This window comes from Triturus cristatus, chromosome 3_1 (genome assembly GCF_964204655.1).
Source record: "Triturus cristatus chromosome 3_1, aTriCri1.1, whole genome shotgun sequence".
NCBI lineage: Eukaryota > Metazoa > Chordata > Amphibia > Caudata > Salamandridae > Triturus > Triturus cristatus.
This window is the reverse complement of record NC_140583.1, coordinates 204,819,372-204,840,339: the sequence shown is the minus strand read 5'-3', so window position 1 is coordinate 204,840,339 and position 20,968 is coordinate 204,819,372. Positions and strand designations below refer to the sequence as shown.

Sequence of the window (20,968 nt, the reverse complement as noted above, 5' to 3'; positions counted from 1 at the left end):
TTTCTCTGAGATTCTATATGGACTAGATCCTAGGCGATCATTTAATCTTGGGATAACGACTAATAACTTTCTGCAGTTGGCAATTGATTATTAACCCATAATAGAAAGAAGGCAGTCTTCAAAATGAATAACAAAAAATTTAAATTTGTATTTTAGTGTCCATTTGTGTGCAAGAAATAAAATTCCAAAATTGTCAAACAAACTCAAAATAAAGACTCTTATTGGCACAGCCTATCGAAAATATCCCAACAAGGGGTCTCATCTTGGCTTTATTTGCTGAATGGGCTTTATCGACACTCAACAGTTTCATTCATTCTGAGAATATTTAAGTATCAAAGAAGACACATGTTGCCCTCTTAAAATTCACCTCTGTACATTTTTGCATTTCCCATTTTTTCTTAATACAACTTCTAACAAAGGCCTACAATTGGTTTACGAGTCGCCAGGAAACGTCCCTGATATGTATACTTTCATGCAAGGCATTTAAAGTTGGGACATTTCAATTGCTATTTGACAGTATAATACCACAGGATTATTTTTAAGTCAAAAACAAGGACTTTTACAGTGATTTTAATACTTTTTTGTACAGATAGACTTTACCTTGGCTCACTGAGAGAAATGCTTCTGGACAATAATACATTGATAATAAACAGAATACAAGAAGAGCTGCACTTATAATATTTGCAGCTCAGACTTTTTTGCACATAGTGGTTATTTCCTACTGTAAAAAAACGGAAATCTGTGAAATCCAATGTAGTTGTTTTTGATGGATGAAGCTTAGATCAAGGTTATCCTGGTCATATGCATATTCCCATAATCTATTTGGGGAATTAGAAATGGAGATCAGGAGTTGGTAGAAATACTTTTTCTTTAATTTTTTGAAACCCATTGTCTTTCTAAATGTATTTAAACAATCAATGTGTTAAATATCCCAATCCAGATGGCAAAGTGAGGGGTATAAATGAAATTAAACAAAATGTGTCTGCTAAATGATCCAGCCAGGACAGGGCCAAACACGATCACAATGATTATTCCTATAAGAGGCCAATCCTATGGTGCTAAAACAACATAACAGGATCCCACAGCTCCTGTTTAAACATTTACAATTATTGATTCAGTACAAGTTTTCTTTTGCCATGTGCTGCAAACCAATGCACAACGTACCTAAGATGTTGGCCATCAAGACCGCAATGGAGCATAGACTAGCTTGCCTTCCTTACCATGCATCTTGCCCTATGCCTTCTCAGCAGAGAGGCCTTGGATGGTCCTACAAAGAAAAACACCTTTTCTTATTTTTTATGTAAAATGTACCTTGTTCAGATGTCAGTTCCATCTCACACTTAGGCATACTGAAGATTCAATGGACGTGGGCATGGAGGGGGAGCTAGATTGGAGTATCACTGCTTAACAGTCAGAGCCCAACATGAAAACATGAAGATGGAGGTGAAAGACCAGTCGCAATTCAGGACACTACGTGTGCAAGAGCAGGATAAGGGTTTTATCGTCAGCGAACGCATTAACCAAGGTAGAATCTGCACAAGAGTAAGAGCTCTTATATGCAGGGCATTTCTCCATCAATAATACAGTATTCATCAAGTCAAAGGGAACCCTGCTGCTTGCGATATCGCCTGAATAATGAGAGGTTAATAGAATAGGGGTGCACGTGCACTGTCTTTCAGTGGATCAATTAATGTCTTTGGAATGACAATAGTTATCTGGGCTTCCTTAGAGTTCTTTAAAGATGCCCGAAAAAAGACCTCGAGTGAACTTGCACTCTTGAGGTCACCCAAGGACAATTATTATACCTAAAATGTAGGCAAATATAGTGCTGCATAACTTTTAACAGCTTCCTTCTAAATTGTGAATTTAAGGATCTTTTCTTCACTACCCTGAAGAGATTCTTTGTGGCATGTTGTAACTGGACCTCTCCTTCCAACTGAACCACACAGCACGAATAACAGATTTTAAGCATATTAAAATAATGACCACAATTCTGGTGGGTGCGTTTCATTTTAAACATTTCTGCAGCTTGAGCCATATCATTTCTGTAAGAAAGTTCTCAAACTCCCTTCCCACATAAAAAACATGCGAAGCACACGTGCATCAAATTAAGTTCATTTTTCCTTTAGTTAGTAGCTCGTGGTTTTGTGTGCATTTTTTTGCCTGCAGCTACATATGTTCTCGATTTTGTCAGAGGACTTAGAAAAATGTCAATTGAAAGATGTATGTATCCCTGCAATATACTGTACACTATTCAGATATCCTAGACACTGTACCTTTTTTAACAGGGCATCCTACCACTTGATAGGAGACATCCTGCAGATATGGGTCAATGAGAAGTACAAAATGACTCCTCAGATATGAAGGAAGGGATAACTCCAAACACTGCAGTGAGTATAATAGATGGCTCCGTCTTCAGCTCTAATCTGGGCTCTGTATATTATGTTCCAAAATGTTCACTCAAATTGGGATTGTACACACTACAGCCAGATCTAACAGCTGCTTGGGATAACACATTTGTATTAGAAAGGATCAACAATGGACATGGTGTGTTTAGAAGGCACAATCTACAAATCTATGCTGCCCATAGGACTATGGAAAGTTGTAATGTACCCAACACCATGCTCTCTGAGCCTTAATGCTGCCGGATCAATGCCATGTTTTGGCGGGAGGCATGGCAGGCATGGTAGCAACCAGGAGCAACTGGAAGGTGAAAAGAAATAAAACACCTTAACTGGTTCAATAAGAGCTGTAACCACTCCTCTGAAAAGCATACATGTGACTGCTTCAGAATCCTACCTCAAGGAGGAAAGTAAGGGAACTCTTTCATTCGTTGAACAGTTGCGTCTAGTCAATCCCCTAGCACACCAGGCCAATATATTGATTAATACTGCACGAAGTCCATAAAAATTAAGAGGTGTTACATAAGTATTTTTTACAGTGTAACTTCCCAGTAACCTTAGATATCTTACAGAAAGCGAGGCATTTGGCAGGGAGGAAGGATAACAATCTGAAATGCCATAGGCAGAACACAAGATATGTCATGGAGGCACACTCCTCCATGTTGGTACATCCTGGGAGTAGGATCCTTTAACAACAAGTGCACTCTGGAGGAGAACTTTGATTTTTGTCAGCTTTGTTCATCATTTATGTCGACATTGTACAATAACCAAAATTCTATCCGGAACTGTAACAGGTTGAAGTTAGATCGTGTAGTAAAATACTGCTGCTGCGGCGGCGGCTGGAGGCAGTGGTCCACCAAGCTGTAGGGAGAACTGACCCAAGAGTTCCACAGCGAGGCTGAACTGATGAACTGAATCCTGTGTGTTGTTCTCCAGCATTGCTACACACAGGTGGCAAGTGCTTGGCATATCAAAACGTTGTCAGCGCAGTTTTTGTTTTGAGGGGGTCCTTTTTTGTTTTCTAACTTCTGTTTACAAAAGCATGTGTTCCTAAAGCTTAGCTTCCATCTTCTCGTAGCTCCGAAGGTAGAAACTTGTACTGCTGCTGTCTGATCTGAGCCAGTTTCTTCCGTGCCTCCTCCAGTTCCCTTTCTTTCCTTAGCATCTCCTCCTGGGCTGCAATGATCTGGAAGGAAAAAGAAGACATGTACAGGAATGAAGACACAGCCAGGGGCTTATGGAATAAGGTTGACTAAACTGACTTTTGTTCTGCAGTGGCCCTCCCTCCAATCTCTGTAAATATAGCTAGTGCTACATTGCTCTGTACGTAAACAAATACTTTTTAGAATAAAATATTTAGCATTCATGTACACACATTATTATTTATTTAGGTATTAATCAATTAAAGTGAAAATAAATGTCTAGCTCGCGAACAATTAGATGATCTAGCTCTTTAACAGTCAACATTCATTAAAAAATGTACATGCAACATCACTTTGCAGTTCCAGGCCAGTCACATTTTACAATGCTCTCTAGTGGCTCTCAACCTGTTCAAACAAGATGCTTCATTCACCTGATCAACAGAAGATTAGGCGAGTTTCTGCCCCCACCTTTTTCTACTGCTTACACCGTTCCTAGCTTTAATAGGAATACAAGTAATAAACAGGGAAACAGCTAGAGAGGAACCTGTAGAGGTCAGGTGTACATTAGAACTTTCCTCATGCGCTGGGCTTTTATCTCAGGAATATAAACATTTGTGTACAGAATATCTTGCATCATTTCAATACAGAGATGGCAGAGTAGACATGGGGGTATTCTTTTCCTGGTTTTAATGACTGAACACCATCAGCAAGAAAAACAGGACGTAACAATGGTCAGTCAATCATGAATAAGAGGGAGTGGTGATCTTCTTTCATGGCCAGCTTCACTTCTTGTCAGCATTAGGCAAACTACCCAATGAAAATGTTACTTACTTTATTAATGCTCTTTCTGGTGGATACTTTACGTAACCATAGATTCCTCACCTTTAGTGTACTGCTCGGCACCAGGCTGGACTTGGAAATGTTTTTCAGCATTGCTCCTGTATGCCAATAGGTGGTGCTGTGTGGTTCTGTGGTGGCTCTGTACCGCCCCTGAAGTGGTGGAGCGGAACTGCATATAAGCGCCACCGCTGTAAGCGGACCTCAGATTCTTTAATCTTTCTCCTTCTGCAAACTAAGGCACGAAACATTTACACAAATCGTCGATGACTGTGCTGATCACTATCTTGGGACCTTAATAAATGTTAAGGAGACCACTTCACAGAAAAGGAAGGAGGGAGCGCAGTGAGGAATCTGCAGTTGATATCCACCAGAAGTAGCGTTACTGATGGTTAAGTAACTTTTTCTTTGTAACTTCTAAATGCGATTGCTCACTTTAGATCCCATAGCAGCTCCCAAAGGTGAGATGTATGGGGAGCGAACTCATGACAAAAATACCTCCAGGGCAGAGTTGGCAAACTGGACTTTATGCCAAGGCAATAGTGTTTCGCAAACGAGTGTACCAACACTCACATTGCCGCTCATCAGATCTACAGAACAGGTACTTCCCTTTGTGCCAATGCCGTTTGATTGGCCTTGGATCTTGTGGCTTGAACCTGCAGGTTTTCTGGAGCTATCTTCTTTGTCTGTGTGTAGCAGATTGTGATGCAGAGGGCTATCCAACTTGACATGGTCCTGTTCTGCACTACCTTTGCTTTCTTTGCTCCAGAAAACCCAACAGCCAGTAGCCACACAGTGGCCCTTTGTACGTTTGATGTAAAAACTCAGTATTCTTTTACGGTCAAGTCAATTGAACATTTCTTACTTCGAGGGATGAGGTTTAACAAAAAATATTGGCCAAGAGATAGATTGGTGAAAGGGATTGACAACCTTTGGTAGTAAGACTACCCGGATTCTCAATGCCAATTTGTTTGATGGTGTGAGGCTATTGTATCGAAAGTGCCTGTAGCTACCTGATACGATGTGGTCGTGGTATAGTGATCAGGAAAACTGTTTTGATTTTCAAGAGTCATAAAGAGGAGCTGTGCCTTGGTTCGAAGGGTGTGCACATGAGGAATGTCAAAACCAAATTAAAATCACATTGTGGAGTAACAAATGGAATTGGAGGTAACATGCAAGTCAAACCTTTTATAAAACGTTTCACAGCTGGTGCTTTGAACAAAAATGGTCAGTCAAGTAGACAGAAACAAAGCCGAAAAGTCCCACAAATAACCTTTTACTGTGCCACTATAAGGTCATGCTGTGGTAAGAAGAAAATAAACAAAAAAGTCCGAAGGTTTGGCTTACAGAGAACTGTCTAGCACCACACTAGGTCACACATTTTTTCCAGCTCCCCGCATTGATGGACTTTGTGGAGGGAACGTCTGTGCACAAGAATACCATCAACCACCTTTGTCATGAATTTGAAAACATTTAATTGCCTCAGCTTAATGCCATGCATGGAGGTGGTAGTTGCGGAGATTCAGTTGCAGGACCCTGATATTTTGTTAAGACTGGAAGTTTTCCCAAACTAGTAGCCGAATCGGAGGGCAAATGTTCAGCCGCTAGGTACCATACTCTCCAGACCCAGTCAGTGGCGATTAAAATGATTTGGGCCTGATCCATCCTGATTTTGCTCCAAACTCGAGGCTAAAAAGCCCTGTGCCTCACCCTAGCCGGAATGTGTTTCTTATTGAGGGTCATGGAGGAATCACCAAACGTAAACATTCTGAGACTATCCCTTTTTGACAGTGGCCAATAGATCTAGAGAGGGTGCTTCCCATGGGCCTAGGATGGAGAAGTCACTTGTAGTCTGCTAGGCGATCTCTGCTTAGATCATATGCCCTGGCGTTTAGGGACCCCTCTAGCTGGTTGTTACCCAGAAAGATGTTCTGCTGACCCAGCCACTTTCAGAAAAGTAGGGCCTCCTGACACAGGATTCAGGATCCTCCGCTCTGCTTTCCGCAGTACAACATGGAGGTTCTGTTGTGCATGAGATCTGTACCAGCCTCCCTTTGATTGATACAAAAAGAACTATTGATGGACAGAATGCAGAACAACGTCATACATTTACCCTAGTACAGAGATCTGGTCTTAAATCCATCGTTTTTTTGCTCACCATGCCATTCCAGTTTGGACCCAGCCATATGCAAATCAATGTTGACCCTCTGACCAATGGGAACAGTTCACCCCGAACTGCCAGGCCAGGTCCTCCCTGGACTGGAAACAAGCTTCGTATGACCGGTTTCGGGGTTTCACCCCTCTTCAGCCAGGATAGCTTGATTCCAGTGGCATGGAGAGCACGGGACTCACGTCTCAGCATACCCGTCCCACTCGGGGTGACAAATACAAAAAGAACTATTGATGGACAGAATGCAGAACAATGTCATACATTCACCCCAGTACAGAGATCTGGGCCTAAATCCATCGTTTTTTTGCTCACCATGCCATTCCAATTTGGACCCAGCCATATGCAAATCAGTGTTGACCCTGTGCCCAATGGGAACAGTTCAGCCCGAACTGTTCCCAACTGAAGCTATCCTGGCTGAAGAGGGGTGAAACCCTGAAACCGGTCCTAGGAGGATTTTTTCCGGTCCAGGGAGGACCTGGCTTGGCAGTTCGGGCTGGACTGTTTCCATGAGGCACAGGGTCGAGACTGATTTGCATATAGCCAGGTCTAAAGTGGGGTGGCATGGTGAGCAAAAGAATGATGGATTTAACCCAGATCTCTTGACTGGGGGTGAATATTTTGATTTGTTCTGCATTCCGTCCATCAATTGTGTGTCTTTTGCTCCCTTTGATTGATAGATAGCACTAACGCTTTTAGGGTGAGGCGGACTGCCTGAAGCTCCAGCAGACTGATGTGGGGCTGGCCCTCTGCTGGTGACCAGAGACCGCAAATCTCCACTTCTCCCAGGTGACCCCCTCCAAACCACCAGTGATGCATCTGTAACACTGTGAACTCTGAGTACATAAAGGAGAGTGCCTGCCGTAGGTCAGGTAGCTGCATCTCATCCATCTTCCTTCGCCGCTTGCTGTAAGAGCTGAAAGGAATGGGACAGTATCTGATGTTCCACTGCAGGGCTTTCTTGTGCCACCTGGTACTTGGAATAAGGAAGATGCATGAGGACAGGAGACCTAGAAGCCTCAGTCATCCTTACCGAGACTCAGGACTAATCCCAAAACATTTGGATCATATTCTGCATGTCCTGGTGGGACTTTGGCACCATGATGGTAAATCCCGAAGCTGTCAGGAATTGGGCTGTCATCCGGAGGTGGTCTATGATTGACTGCTAAGTGTCCACCTTTAGCAGACAATGGATGTACAGAAACACGTATTCGTGACCTTCAAAGAAAGGCAGCAACCACCACCACCACCCCTTTCAGGAATACACAAAAGGGCTGCAGTAAGGCAGAAGGGGAGCACAATAAATCAGTAGTGTTATGACCACACTGTAAACTGCAGCTAACGCCTGCTGGACTGTAGGACGAGTACCTGGAAATCCAGGGACACCATCCGGTCTCCTGGGATCCTCTGGAAGGCATTCAATGGCCAAAGATCGAATATAGGATTGAAGCTGCCATCTTTCTTTTGAATAATGAGGATGCACAAACAGGACCAGTCTTTTAGCTCTTGGGAGCTCTGCACCTGCTCAATGGCATCATTGTCAGGGAGAAGATTGACTTTTTGCATCAAGATTGCAGAGCCATCCTCAGAAAGTTGCTCTGGCGTGTGTGTGTGTGTGTGGTGGGGGGGAGAGATGATGCAGAAAAGAAATGGAAGGCAAGGCATACCCGGAGCCTAGTGGGACAGCAAGATGGCCGCTGGATAGAGGGCTCTGCCAGCCGAAGTCCTCATCCTCCAAAAATCTGCCCACAGCGGGTTTCTTTATGATCTACGATATCGGGGAAATCTTTGGTGTGGGCCAGTGATGCCACTGGTGTACTTTTTGAGGGACACCAACGCCTGGAAGCCCGTAGCAGGGTGATTCGGGTCCCTGCCTGACTCACAGCCTAGTGGGGCCTGTTGCTGTCAGGACCAGTGACGACTCACGAGGGACGCCTGAGACTGGGAGGCCCCGCACCATCGGCAGGTGAGGAGCGCTGTGACTGTGGGGGCTAGGGCCCCCCCACCATACTTGGACATTGAGCCCTGGGGCCACCCTGAATGTTGTCGCGGGGCACGCAGCTGCTGCTCTTTGTGCGTCCACCAGCCTGTGTGTTCCCTGAGCCTTTCCACAAGACTGCTAGGGCTGCCTCGCATGCCCTGCCGAGGTGGGCACAGGTTAGTTCACGATGTCCACCCCCACTCTGGCTCTGGGGGCCTCAAGAGCCTTGCAGGGTGGCTCTGCCTCTTGCCCTACGAGCCCCTTAGAGTCTCCTGCTGCAGTGGGTGCGTGACGCCGGCCCCGTTTTGTTCCCCAGGGCGGTCGCGGAATCTGTGCTGGACTGCAGGGTCTCGCGATGCCTAGGGCAGCCCGGTGAAACTGGTACTAACTGTGTAGACTCCCCCTCTCTCCCCGGAGTCTACTTTGTTCTGGCTGGTCTTGGGTGCCCTCTGATCCTGCCTGGGCGGCGAGTTCGTGTTTTGGAGGCGACTATAATAGTGAGTAGACCTCCCCTTCCCCATAACTACTTCATCTACTGCCCCTTGGGCTTGCTCAGGGATGCGACTTTGCTGGAGTGAAGCTGGGCCAGGTGAGGATGTGGGGGGTGGCCTGTCCATACCTCCCCTGCACTGGGCGTTTTGGGGACACTTCAGGACCCACCTCGCTTGGGGGGAGGGGGAGGAGCTGGCCACGTCTACATCAGTATCCTACTGGACAACACATACGGGGAGTCTGCTGCTGTGCAAGTTCCGCTTGACCAGGACCGTGCCCAAGAGACTCCAGGCCTGCCCATGCCCCCGTGGGAAAAGACAATCCGGGGAGTGTCGGCGCTTAAGGCGGTTCCTCGGTCTAGTGTTGTTATCCATGTGACCATTCCTCATTTTCTCCCACACTGCTCTGCTACCACCCTGTGCCTGATATCTCCATCTTGATTGCTGACTCCACCGCCGTACAGGGCCTGTCCCTTCCTCTGAAGTTGCCACAGGCAAGTACAATGTGCCCCAGCATCAGCTTAGTTTAGAGAGCTAGCGTCATACTCGCCAAGCTGACTGCGACCCCATGGTGGAGAGCTCCTCCGCCTGACTGTTGTGAAACCCGCACCTTGATGCTGACCTCAGGTGACTCCTAGTTGAGATGAAGATCAGTCTTAAATCTATAGACACTAAGTTAGACTCCCTCATAGCTCATCTGGACCACATGAAATAGTCGACAAACACAGGACCAGACTGGACCATCTAGAAAACCGTGTCTCTGATGCAGACGATACCCAGGCCGATTCAGGGAACATCACTTTTGCATTGACAAGATCCTCAACCTCATCAAAGCAAAAAATTAAGATTTGGAGGCGAGGTCCCGACATATCAATTTTAGGATTACTGGAATCCCTGAATTCACCTCCATCGGCAAAATGGAGGATTTTGTTGAATCCCTGCAACATGACCAATTTGCCGCCGCTCTTTCTCCAGTTTTTATAGTGGAGCACAGGCACATTGGGCCCGATTCACAGAACTAACTTAAGACAAAATCCTAAACTTACTACCATTTCGGTATTCACAGAAGTTAGGAGTCCTAACTTTAGGACTCCTAAATGCCGTCTGTGAATACCGAAAGTCTTAAAATTAGGATTTTTCTCAGTTTAGTAGTCGTATAGTTAGGACTCCTAACTTTAGGACTCCTAAATGCCTTCTGTGAATACCGAAAGCCTTAAAATTAGGATTTTTCTCAATTTAGTAGTAGTAAAGTTAGGACTCCTAACTTTGGGACTCCTAAATGCCTTCTGTGAATACCGAAAGCCTTAAAATTAGGATTTTTCTCAGTTTAGTAGTAGTAAAGTTGGGAGTCCTAACTTTAGGACTCCTAAACTGAATACCAAAGTGAGTAAGTGTCTTCTGTGAATACCAAAATGAGTAAGTGCCTTCTGTGAATACCAAAATGGTAGTAAGTTTAGGATTTTGTCTTAAGTTAGTTCTGGGAATCGGGCCCATTGTTCACTAGGTCCAAAACCCCTCCTGACGCACCTGCCTGTCCGATAGTCACACGTTTGTTAAACTACAGATTTCGGAACACTACATTCGACTTGCCCGTGAGCGCCGGACAATCACCCACCTCCCCCAAGGGAATGCTCTCTTGTTCTACCCTGATTTCACCCAGACATGAATTTCTACCAGCCAAAAATGTCCTTAAAAAAGCTGGTATCTACTATGTCCTCTTGTACTTTGCCAAGCTGCGCACCTCCCACGAGGGAAAACCCCCACTTCTTTACTGATGCCAAATCCGTTCTGAAATTTGCCAAGCACATCACCACGAAGAGATTGTCACCCATGCGCAGATCCCCCAGTGATTAGGACAATCCTTTTTCAGTGACAGTGACTAATAGATGACCTTCTCTCGTGTGGAAGAAGTATGGAGACTAATACATAGCCTCGGCTCCGTGCCGTCTTGTGGGGTGGAGACTTTAATGGACGAGTTACTTACCTTCAGTAACAACGTATCTGGTAGAGACACAGTCTAGCCGCAGATTCCTTAACTTAGAATATCCCCAGGCGTCAGACTGGATCCGGAAAACTTTCCGCAGCAGCACATCTGCGCGCCGGGGGGCGGCGGCGCACAGCTCCGCCCTGACGTCATCCTAGTCATATATGTCCCTCTCGGCACACTGATGCCAGTTTTCATTGGAGAAACTTTTCCGCGCCACAACGCGGAGCCACCACTAAAAACTGTGAGATTATGGGAACAGTGTGCAAAAAAGATGAAAAGCAAAAGAAGTTGAATGGTGAAAAATAGCACCAAAAAGGACTGCCAGGCACTGTATATTGAAAGTAGTGAAGGGAAGAGCAGAGCACCGCTCTGAGAAGCAACCTCCCACAAGCGAAGGCTAAACCTCCCCCAGAGGTAGATGATGTGAAAAAGCATCATGGCAGACGACAGAAAGTGTGCAACTACAATACATAATCGTGAAGGACAACAAGTCCGGAACATGTGAGCAAGGACAATCTACCACAGGACGGCACCAGTAAGGTACGTGGCATTCCCAGTAATAGACCCAGAGGCAGAGCAATGGAATGGACTGAAGGGGAGGTAAGGACCCCAAGGCGATTGAGAAAGGGATAGCGGGGGATGAGTAAACATGAGTAGATCCCACACTGGCCAACACAGCTCATAGGGATGCCAAAAGAACATGATACATGAGCATACCACCCAATTACGAGAATGGGCAGAGTAGCGCAAGCAAAACAGAATGAAGCATTCCGTGTAGGAGGGAAGTGAAAGATGTCACCCCGCAGAAAGACCAGCCACCTGGAGGGAGGCGAATGCAGGAAGCCCAACCTGAAAAGGCCCTCGCAGAACGGGGAGGACGGGCAGGCGTTCAGAAATCTGCAGCTAGACTGTGTCTCTACCAGATGTACGAGTTACTTACCTTCGGTAACGATGTATCTGGTAGAGACGATTCTAGCCGCAGATTCCTTCACGTAGAATTATCCCCAGGCTTGAGACTGGATCCGGAAACTTTTTGCCACAGCATCCCTGCGCGCCGGGGGCAGGGCGATATCACGTGACTCCGCCCAGGCGTCGTCCGCGTACGTGACGTCAGCGAGGTCACATAAGACCTGCCCCGGCGCACACATTATCAGTTTTCTTCGGAGAACTTTTCCGCACTACAACGCGGAATCACCAGATAAAAAACTGTGGAAGCATGGGAACAGTGTGCGAAGAGCAAAAAAAATTGGAAAGAAACGGTGAAAAACCAACACCACCAGAGTAGTGCCAACACCGCAGAACCCAAGGGCAGGGAAAGAGGAAAGAAGAAGCAGGAACCTGCACAGCCACCCTGCCAGCACAGACAACCTCCCATCCCTGTGCCCCGGAGGCAAGAGCATACGAAAAAGCCATGGCACACGTAGGCAACCCAACCCCCCCCACCCCCTCATCCTGAGCAAGGAAAGTGCCAATAGGAGCTGTGAATAGGAAGACGCATAACTGTTGAGTAGAACCTCAGATCTCCAGACCACTTCTTCCGACTGTGAAGGTAAATGCACCCCCCTACAGAAGAGTGGGACTGTTTAGTATAGGCCAAGAAAGAAGCATCGTGAAGCGGGCGGACCATCCCAGGGAGTGGAACCCAAGGAACCCTTATTGCCGAAGATGCAGGAAAAGACACTGAAATGCATAAAAAGGTGCGAGAAAAGACACCGCCGTGCAGAAGGAGGACAAGCTCGAGTACAAGCACTGACTTGCTCGTTGAAACACGGAGATGTAGGACCAGACTTCGCAGTAGCGAAGAGAGGTGGGGAGCAAGGGGGGCGAGCTACGACCACGCAACTACGGGTGCCATAGGAGGAACCCACCTAGTGCACCCGTGGCAAGAGGTAGCCACGTTTTTACGCATGTCGAAACACACTGAGAAGTCTCCAAAAAAGAAGAATGGGGCACATATGCAAGGCTCAAGAAAGGCGAGACCCACGGCGTAAAGGACATAGTGCCAAAGGCATAACACTGAACACCGTGCAACTGAAGACAAGGGCGTCATTGGACGTAGACAGCCCAAAGGGGCCTCCATGACCACGTGACGCATAGCAGAGCTATACAATAGCATACAGGTAATCCACTTTGAGTATGGCACATCCCCAAGAAGCATGGGGGAACACCTCTTAGGGCAAACCACAATCAGAGGACAGAACACAAACAATCTGTGGAACACCGCCACAGTAGGCTTACCGCCAGCCTAAAAAACACGTAGTGCAAGTGGTGGACGCCAAATAAAGGGGCAACCACCCCACATCATGTGAAAGGGAAACCGTTGAAAACAGACTGATGGGGGAGGACGAAATCCCGCAAGGAGGCGCTGAACAGCCGAATCGGCGTGGGCATCAAACAAAAGGACCCCATGAAAGGGTAGGTCAACAAGGCATTCCCGGATATTCTCCGGAAAGACGCCATCCCGCAACCAAGCATGGCGCCGTAGGGCCACCGAACCAGCCATAGCACGGCCTAAGGAATCCGCAGTATCCAAGGCCAAGCGGATTGTAAATTCCGCCAAATCACGGCCATCATGAAGAAGAGGAAGGAGGTCAACACAAGCGCCCTCAGAAGTGGCCGATAGAAGAGATTTGGCAGAGTTCCAAAGTGCAGAAGTAGCCCGAGCCAAGACACACACTGTATTTAGTGATCGAAGAGCTGCGCTAGTGGAGTCGAAAATGTTACGGCCCCACGGCCCTAGCCATCTGGACTCCAGAGAGGGAGGAAGCAACAGCTGAGGCAAGGAAGGGAAAGCAGTTTGCAAGACAAATCCCTGATCGTCTGGGTGAAGAAATAAGCAAACTGGATCATGTGGAGCAGGACAGTGGCGGAGCAAGATAGAACGAGCAACCAGGGGGACTGAAGGAGGGTGCATACTAAGAACACGAGCGGCCAAGGAGACAACCCTAAGGAACGCCGCACCGGCCTCGGTAGCCCTCCGAGGAGTGGACAGCAACTCATCTGTGGGTGAGGGCTGTAAACTAAACCTCCAACCCCAAGGAGGTTGACCAATGAACTGAGGATGCTACCTATGCCAAAAAGAAGGAAGCCCCATTGACGAATGAGGGTCCTGATGAGGCTCCTGAGGAAGCGGGGAGTCTGCCGGGGCCACAAATTCCAAAGGGGGGAGAGGCAAGGAAAGATCCGGCGTTGCAGGGTGTTGAGGTGATGCCGAACTCCCCCGGAAGCCTCCGTAGAGGAGTCAATAATCCTGCATCGGGCGGTGCCTGAGCGACTTTGGTTGGCGCTTACCCTGGCCCGTCCGGCTCCGACTTGGCCCCGTCCGGCACCGACTCGGCCAAGTCTGGTGCCGACTCGGCCCCATCAGGCGCTGACTCAGCCCCGTCAGGCGCTGACTCTGCCTCGTTCGGCGCCGACTCGGCCTCAACCGCAACAGTCTCCGACTCCAAAGGAAGGAACGGAGTAGGAGCCGGGAGGCAAGTCTACGGCTCCGGATCGGCGCAGACTCCGCCTCCGGACAGGCAGCCGCCTGTCCGGAAGGCTGAGGCGTGGTCAAAGCGGGGCTGCGAGCACCAGCTACCACCTTCGGCGCCACAGGGAGCCCCACTGGACTATGCGGCGCTGCAGGGGTGCTATGGGCCGAACAGGGGGACCCAAGTGGGCTGCACCCTGACGACGCCACATCTACATCATCCCTAGAGGTAAGGGGCACAGTTGGCACCGGGGCCGAACCCGCCGGCACGTCTGCCGGAGACCCCACCCATAGCAGAGGCTCCGAGGATGCCCCAGGGAGAGGAGGGGACCCAAGAGAGGCCTACAGGGCCGTGGCATAGGCCTCCATCTGTATCCGGGTCGCCCCCGTGCCAGGATAAGGCGGATAAAGAAAGGGCGACTTCTGGGGCGCACGTCTGGAGGATTCCGGGAACTAGTGCCCCAGACAACCGAAGGAAGTGAGGTCAAGGACCTCGGCGACATGCGCCGTGACTTACCCAAGCGAGGCGATCGACGCACCTGGGAACCAGAGGGCGACCGACGCCGCAAATGGAACCCACTGCCAGAGGGACCTGCCGCCGATGAGGAGGCGGGGGCTGAGACGACTCCGACCGGGAAAGAAGAGCCAAAAGCAGCTTCATCCTGCGCTCCCGCAAGGACTTCAACTTGAGGTGTTGGCAGGCTTCGCAGTCAGTCGAGTCGTGATGTTCGCCCAGACACCACATACAGATAAGGTGTGGTCCGTGGCGGACATTCGCCGCAAACAGGAGGTACTAGTTTTAAAGCCCGAAGGCATCACACACTGTTCCAGACGCGAAGCATCAAAAGGGCATTAAAACAGGCCAGAGGAACCGCTTACTCTGGATCCGCGTTGCACGCAGAAAAGAAGGAAACTGACATCAGCGCGCCAGGAGGGACTAATATGACCTCGCTGACGTCATGTCCGTGGACGACGTCAGGGCGGGGTTGTGTGGCGCCGTCCCCCGGAATGCAGAGGTGCTGCTGCAAAAAAAATCCGGATCCAGTCGACGCCTGGGGATATTCAAAGTTAAGGAATCTACGGCTAGATGTCTCTACCAGATATGTTCCTCTAGTTGCTGTGTTTGCGGGACGCGTTGGAGACGACGAGTCATTTATAACTCACTTCTTTGAAGGACTGATTTATCATACTTCCCCTCAACTTCGGAAAGAGACTCCGAAAAGAGACATCTGCCTTTCTGGCTGAGTTCGTTAGGCTTGGCTTCTCTTTTTAAATTGAACTGTGAAAGAGATTTTTACTCTACCAATATAGGAGCCTATTCGTAAGGCCCTTGTTGTGTTTTCAATACTCGATTGCTTTGGTTCGAGTTAACTACTGAACAAGATTAGAGGGACTTGTTTTCCACACAACTGTATGTCCTGAAGATGGACTGATGGATGATATTGCCACAACAGACCGAAACGTCGACTGTTACATCTATTTCCCTAGCATTTGAGGCATTTGGGGAAATGTTTTATATTGCTTTAGATTCATTTCCCTCCTTGTATTCTTTTGGAATTGATGTTTACACCTATGATTTGTAGGCTCTTTTGTGTACCCTCTATCATGGTGTTTTATTATCTCTGAATGTACCCCTTACATTTCAGTTTCACATTAAAAATTGTGTACTCATGAGAAAAAGACACTTTTTTTTTAATAATTGTTCTGTTGAATATTAATTTAATGAACAACTACATTGTTGCTTAGATTTTCCAAAGTTCAGTCACCAATTGGGGCTTAACATATACGTAACTAGTCTATATACAATTTGACTAACGTTAGTGAATAAAATCCCTTGTGGGGACTTTTATCTAACACATCTTCCTCTAGAGACACAGTTTGATTCTCGATTGCCCTCAGAGATGACCACATTTCGGTACCTCAAGATCAACATAGATCACTCGTCTAAGGATATTCTCGATGGCTATCTGGGCAAGGCATTAAGTGCTCTTTGTTCTCAGATTACTTTTTGGGAGTCTTTACCTCTTTTGGCGAGTGGGAAGGTAGTCCTGGTGAAGATGGTGGTCCTCCCTCGCCTCCTTTATTACTTTGTCAATCTCCCTCTCTTCATTCTCATTCCTTCTTTCAACAACTTGACTCTTATCGGAGTGCTTTCCTCTGGGGCAGTGGGCACCACAGAGTAGCTTTTGTCACACTGAAGCTTCCAGTAGAGAATGGAGGATTGGCTCCTCCAGATTTTGAGCATTATTATCTGGTGCTCTGCTACAGTGGGTGGCTCTCTGGCTGCTCTCTTAATGAAACGGGGCTGTATAAGGTTAACTGTAAGGATGGTCTGCTTCACTATTCACTGTCTCCCTCTATACAGTGCCTTCCTCTCCTACGGTTCTGTTCTGCGTTGCTGTGTCATCTCTATTCAGAGTGTCAGAATAACGGCGAGGCAAACTCCCTTTGCCCCAGCCATGCCTCTGGACGGTGTACCGACTGCGACAGGACAACTGAAACTGGGAAGTCTGTGCTTGGTACAAGGCAGCCTTTCTACACTCTGTGATTTATTCCTCAACTGGGAGTTAATCGACTTCCATAGCGGAGTATGATCTTCTGCCTAGGCAATTCCTAATGTACAAACGCATTAAGCACTCTGTCTTTATGTTGATTTGTATACAACACATATTACCACCTATGCATGATGTTTATCAACCTGGGGCAAGCTTAGTTGGTGGCTCTACAGAGCCTTTTTACACCAGATGGACCAATCCCTTAACGCATTGCGTTTGGTTTGGGAGATTAATTTATTGGGAGGAAAGGGCAGGCCTACGGAAACATTTCATATCACAGTCATAGGACATTCTCCTCGAGCAAACTATCACCAAAGACGATACTCACTGTCTTGGTGTGCCTCTGTTGAGAATAGTACTCACAATCCTTTTTGATATGTGAACACTGGGTTGCGTTTGCTGGCCCTTACTGGGTGAATTTAGTCAATGTACAAGATCTCTGTTGGTATATGCCAGGAAGATCCTAGGTGGGTTTACAATATCTTTATGCATATTGGATAGTGAGGGATACCATTTTATTACTATTATGTTCAGGACCGGAGGGAGGGGGATGGAAGGGGTTTATTTTGGGGTAATTTGCTATGAAATATAAAATAGTACATGCCATGTGAATGCAACCGCCTAGATTTTTGTCAGAAGAAACAATATAACTTAACACTGAAACATTACTATCTAAGTTGAATTTCCCTGCTATTTAATTGATGTGTGTGTGTACACCAATAGAAATTGTTTGTAAAAAAAGGTTTGAAGCCTGTGGGCTTTTTGTGGGAGACATCCCTAAGCACACCATGAGATGAATTTTAAAAATGGCCTTAACAAATGGCGAGAAAATAAATCTGTAAAAAAAGGCTGATGGTAGCTCTCTGCGTTGACTGGCACGGAAAGAAAAGAACTGACGAACAAGTTACTTACCTTCGGTAACTTTGTATCTGTAAGAAACATTAGTTAGTTAGATTCCTCACCTTAGAATATCCCCAGGTGTCAGGCTGGATCCGGAAAGATTTTCGTCAGCAATACCCCTTGCGCATCGCTAGGCGTCGTCTTTCGGCTCCGCGTCCTTCATAGGAGTCGTGCGCCGGAATGACGTCGTCGGAGTACTTAGACGCCGCCCTCGCGCGCTGACGTCAGTTCTTGTACACAGCTTTCAGCGCCAGGAACGCAGTGCCATGCAAGAGACCGACACTAGTGCCAAAAAGTCTAGGGCCCTGAAAATGATAACCTTAACCCCTAGATGTCGGTTTGCAGAACAGGGAGGATGGGTGGGTCGGTGAGGAATCTAACTAACTAATGTTTCTTACAGATACATCGTTACCGAAGGTAAGTAACTTGTTCATCTGAAAGAAACACGTTAGTTAGATTCCTCACCTTAGAATAGATACCCCAGCAATGCCAACCCCGGTGGTGGGTCTGCGAACCAAGATCACACCAGAAAGTCAGAACAGAATGGCCAAAGAAGCCGTCTCTCCGGACTTGGCTGTCCAGGCAATAATGCTTAGCAAACGTGTGCAGCGAGGCCCACGTTGCTGCCTGACAGATGTCCTGCAAGGCGACTCCTCGGCCCAGGGCACTAGTCGCCGCTGTGGCCCGGGTGGAATGGGCCCTCAGCCCTACAGGAGGATCCTTTTTAGCCAAGGAGTAACAAGCTTTTATACACAAGACGACTCACCGCGACATGGTTCGTTTGTGTACCGCCCGCCCCTTCCTAGCACCCACGTAGCCAACGAAGAGTTGGTCGTCCACCCGGAACTGTTTGGTGCGGTCCAAATAAAAGGACAGCGCCCGTTTTTGGGTCCAGACGGTGGAGCCTCTCTTCCTCCTTCGAAGGATGCGGAGGCGGAAAGAAGGTGGGCAACGCGACAGACTGCCCGATGTGAAAGGCAGTCACCACTTTCGGAAGAAAGGAAGAACGAGTCCGGGGGACAACCTTGTCCGGATGGATAGAAGAAAAAGAGGCTAAGAAGATAGTGCCTGGAGCTCACTCACCCGTCTAGCCCAGGTGATGGCTACCAGGAAAGCAGTCTTAAGAGTCAGAAGACGAAGGGAACAATTATGAAGAGGCTCAAAGGGAACGCACATCAGATATGTCAAGACCAGGTTCAAATCCCACTGAGGCATTACGAAAGGGACAGGAGGAAACATGCGAGTAATGTCCTTGAAGAAGCGAGAAACAACAGGGGATTTGAAAAGAGAAGGCTGATCAGGAAGCCGTAAGAAAGCAGAAATAGCTGAAAGATAACCCTTAAGAGTGCCCAGAGCAGAGCCCTGCTGGGCCATGGAAAGAAGGAAGAGGAGAACCTCAGAAAGAGGGTCGGAAAGGGGATCCACAGCCACAAATTTGTTCCACCTGCAGGCGTATACCGATTTTGTGGAGGGACGCCTGGCTGCCAGAATCACATCGCAGACTTCAGGAGGCAAGTCAAATGGCATCAACTGTCGCCGCTCAATCTCGACACTTGGAGGTGGAGACTGGACAGGTTCGGGTGGAGGACCCTCCCCTGCTGCTGCGACAGAAGGTCCTCCTGAAGAGGCAGTCGTATCGGGGGATTGATTGACAGACTGAGTAGCTCGGGATACCAGTACCTTCATGCCCAATCCAGAGCCACCAAGATGACTTGGGCCCGGTCACGCCTGATCTTCTTCAGCACTCTGGGCAGAAGTGGTATAGGCGGAAAGGCGTACAACAGACCGCAACTCCACTCGTGACGAAAGGCGTCCCCGAGCGAGTGCCGCCTTGGAAACGCGCAGAACTGCTGACATTGCGCGTTCTCTTCGGTGGCGAATAGATCTAACCAAGGCTCTCCCCACTGCCGAAAGAGGCCTTGCGCCACATTTGTGATCCATCATGTACCGGCGGCTGAGTTCGTCTGCTCTGGCGTTCAGAGAGCCCGCCAGATGTTGAACCACCAGGGTGATGCCCTGATGTTCCAGCCATGTCCAGAGGCGCAGAGCCTCCTGACAAAGGGTCCACGACCCCACCCTGCCCTGTTTGTTGCAATACCACATAGCGGTGGTGTTGTCCGTGAACACCTGCACCACACTTCCCCGGACAACGGGAAGGAATGCTTTCAGTGCAAGACGGATCGCTCTCAGCTCCAAATGGTTGATATGGAGCCGAGACTCCGCCGGAGACCAGAGTCCTCTGATCTCCGCCTCCCCCATGTGGCCCCCCAATCCCAGGAGGGACACATCCGTCCCTTCTACGTGCTCCGGTTGGGGTAGGGAGAGGGATCTGCCGCTGACCCAATCGTGGTCCGTGAGCCACCACTGCAACTGCTTTGCAGTGCCCTCCGAGATCAAGACATGGTCGGACAGGTTGCCCCGATGCTGGACCCACTGAAACTTCAGGTCCCACTGCAGAGCCCGCATTCGCCACCTGGCGCGATGCACTAACAGGATGCAGGAGGCCATCAGACCCAGAAGCCGCAGCACCAACCTGACCGAAACCCGGGATAGAGGCTGAAAGATGGGAATCAGAGCCTGAATATCCCAGACCCGCTGTTCCGGAGGATAAGCCCGGAACTGTGCCGAGTCCAGAAACACTCCGATGAAGAGGAGCTTCTGGGAGGGACTCAGATGCGACTTCGGCACATTGAAGGAGAACCCCAGCAGATGCAGGAGGTCGGCCGTAGTCTGGAGGTAGGAGACGACTTGCTGGGGTGAGCCCGCCTACAACAGCCAGTCGTCGAGATAGGGGAAGACTGGAACCCCTGATCTCCGCAGATGAGCTGCGACCACCGCCATCACTTTCGTGAACACCCGAGGGGCACTGGTGAGGCCGAAGGGGAGCACAGTAAACTGAAAATGCTCCTGACCCACCATGAACCGCAGGTAACGCCGGTGGGCCGGCAGGACGGGGATGTGAAAGGAATATGCTACTTACCAGTATGCATCTGTTCTTGGCATGTAGTGCTGCAGAGCCACACACTTAGGATAG

The 20,968-nt window shown here is 48.4% G+C and overlaps 1 protein-coding gene across 7 annotated transcripts in view; it reads right to left on the bottom strand.

The window, feature by feature from the left end:
• Positions 1–234: 234 nt before the first annotated feature.
• TLN2 (talin 2) overlaps positions 235–20,968 on the bottom strand; it is a 1,262,084-nt gene continuing 1,241,350 nt past the window's right edge. For all 7 annotated transcript variants that reach the window (XM_085643650.1, XM_085643649.1, XM_085643651.1 and 4 more), the window contains one exon: positions 235–3,588. In XM_085643650.1, the coding sequence (XP_085499776.1) occupies positions 3,460–3,588 (129 nt within the window). In that variant the 3' untranslated portion in view covers positions 235–3,459. The remainder of the gene's footprint in view (positions 3,589–20,968) is intronic.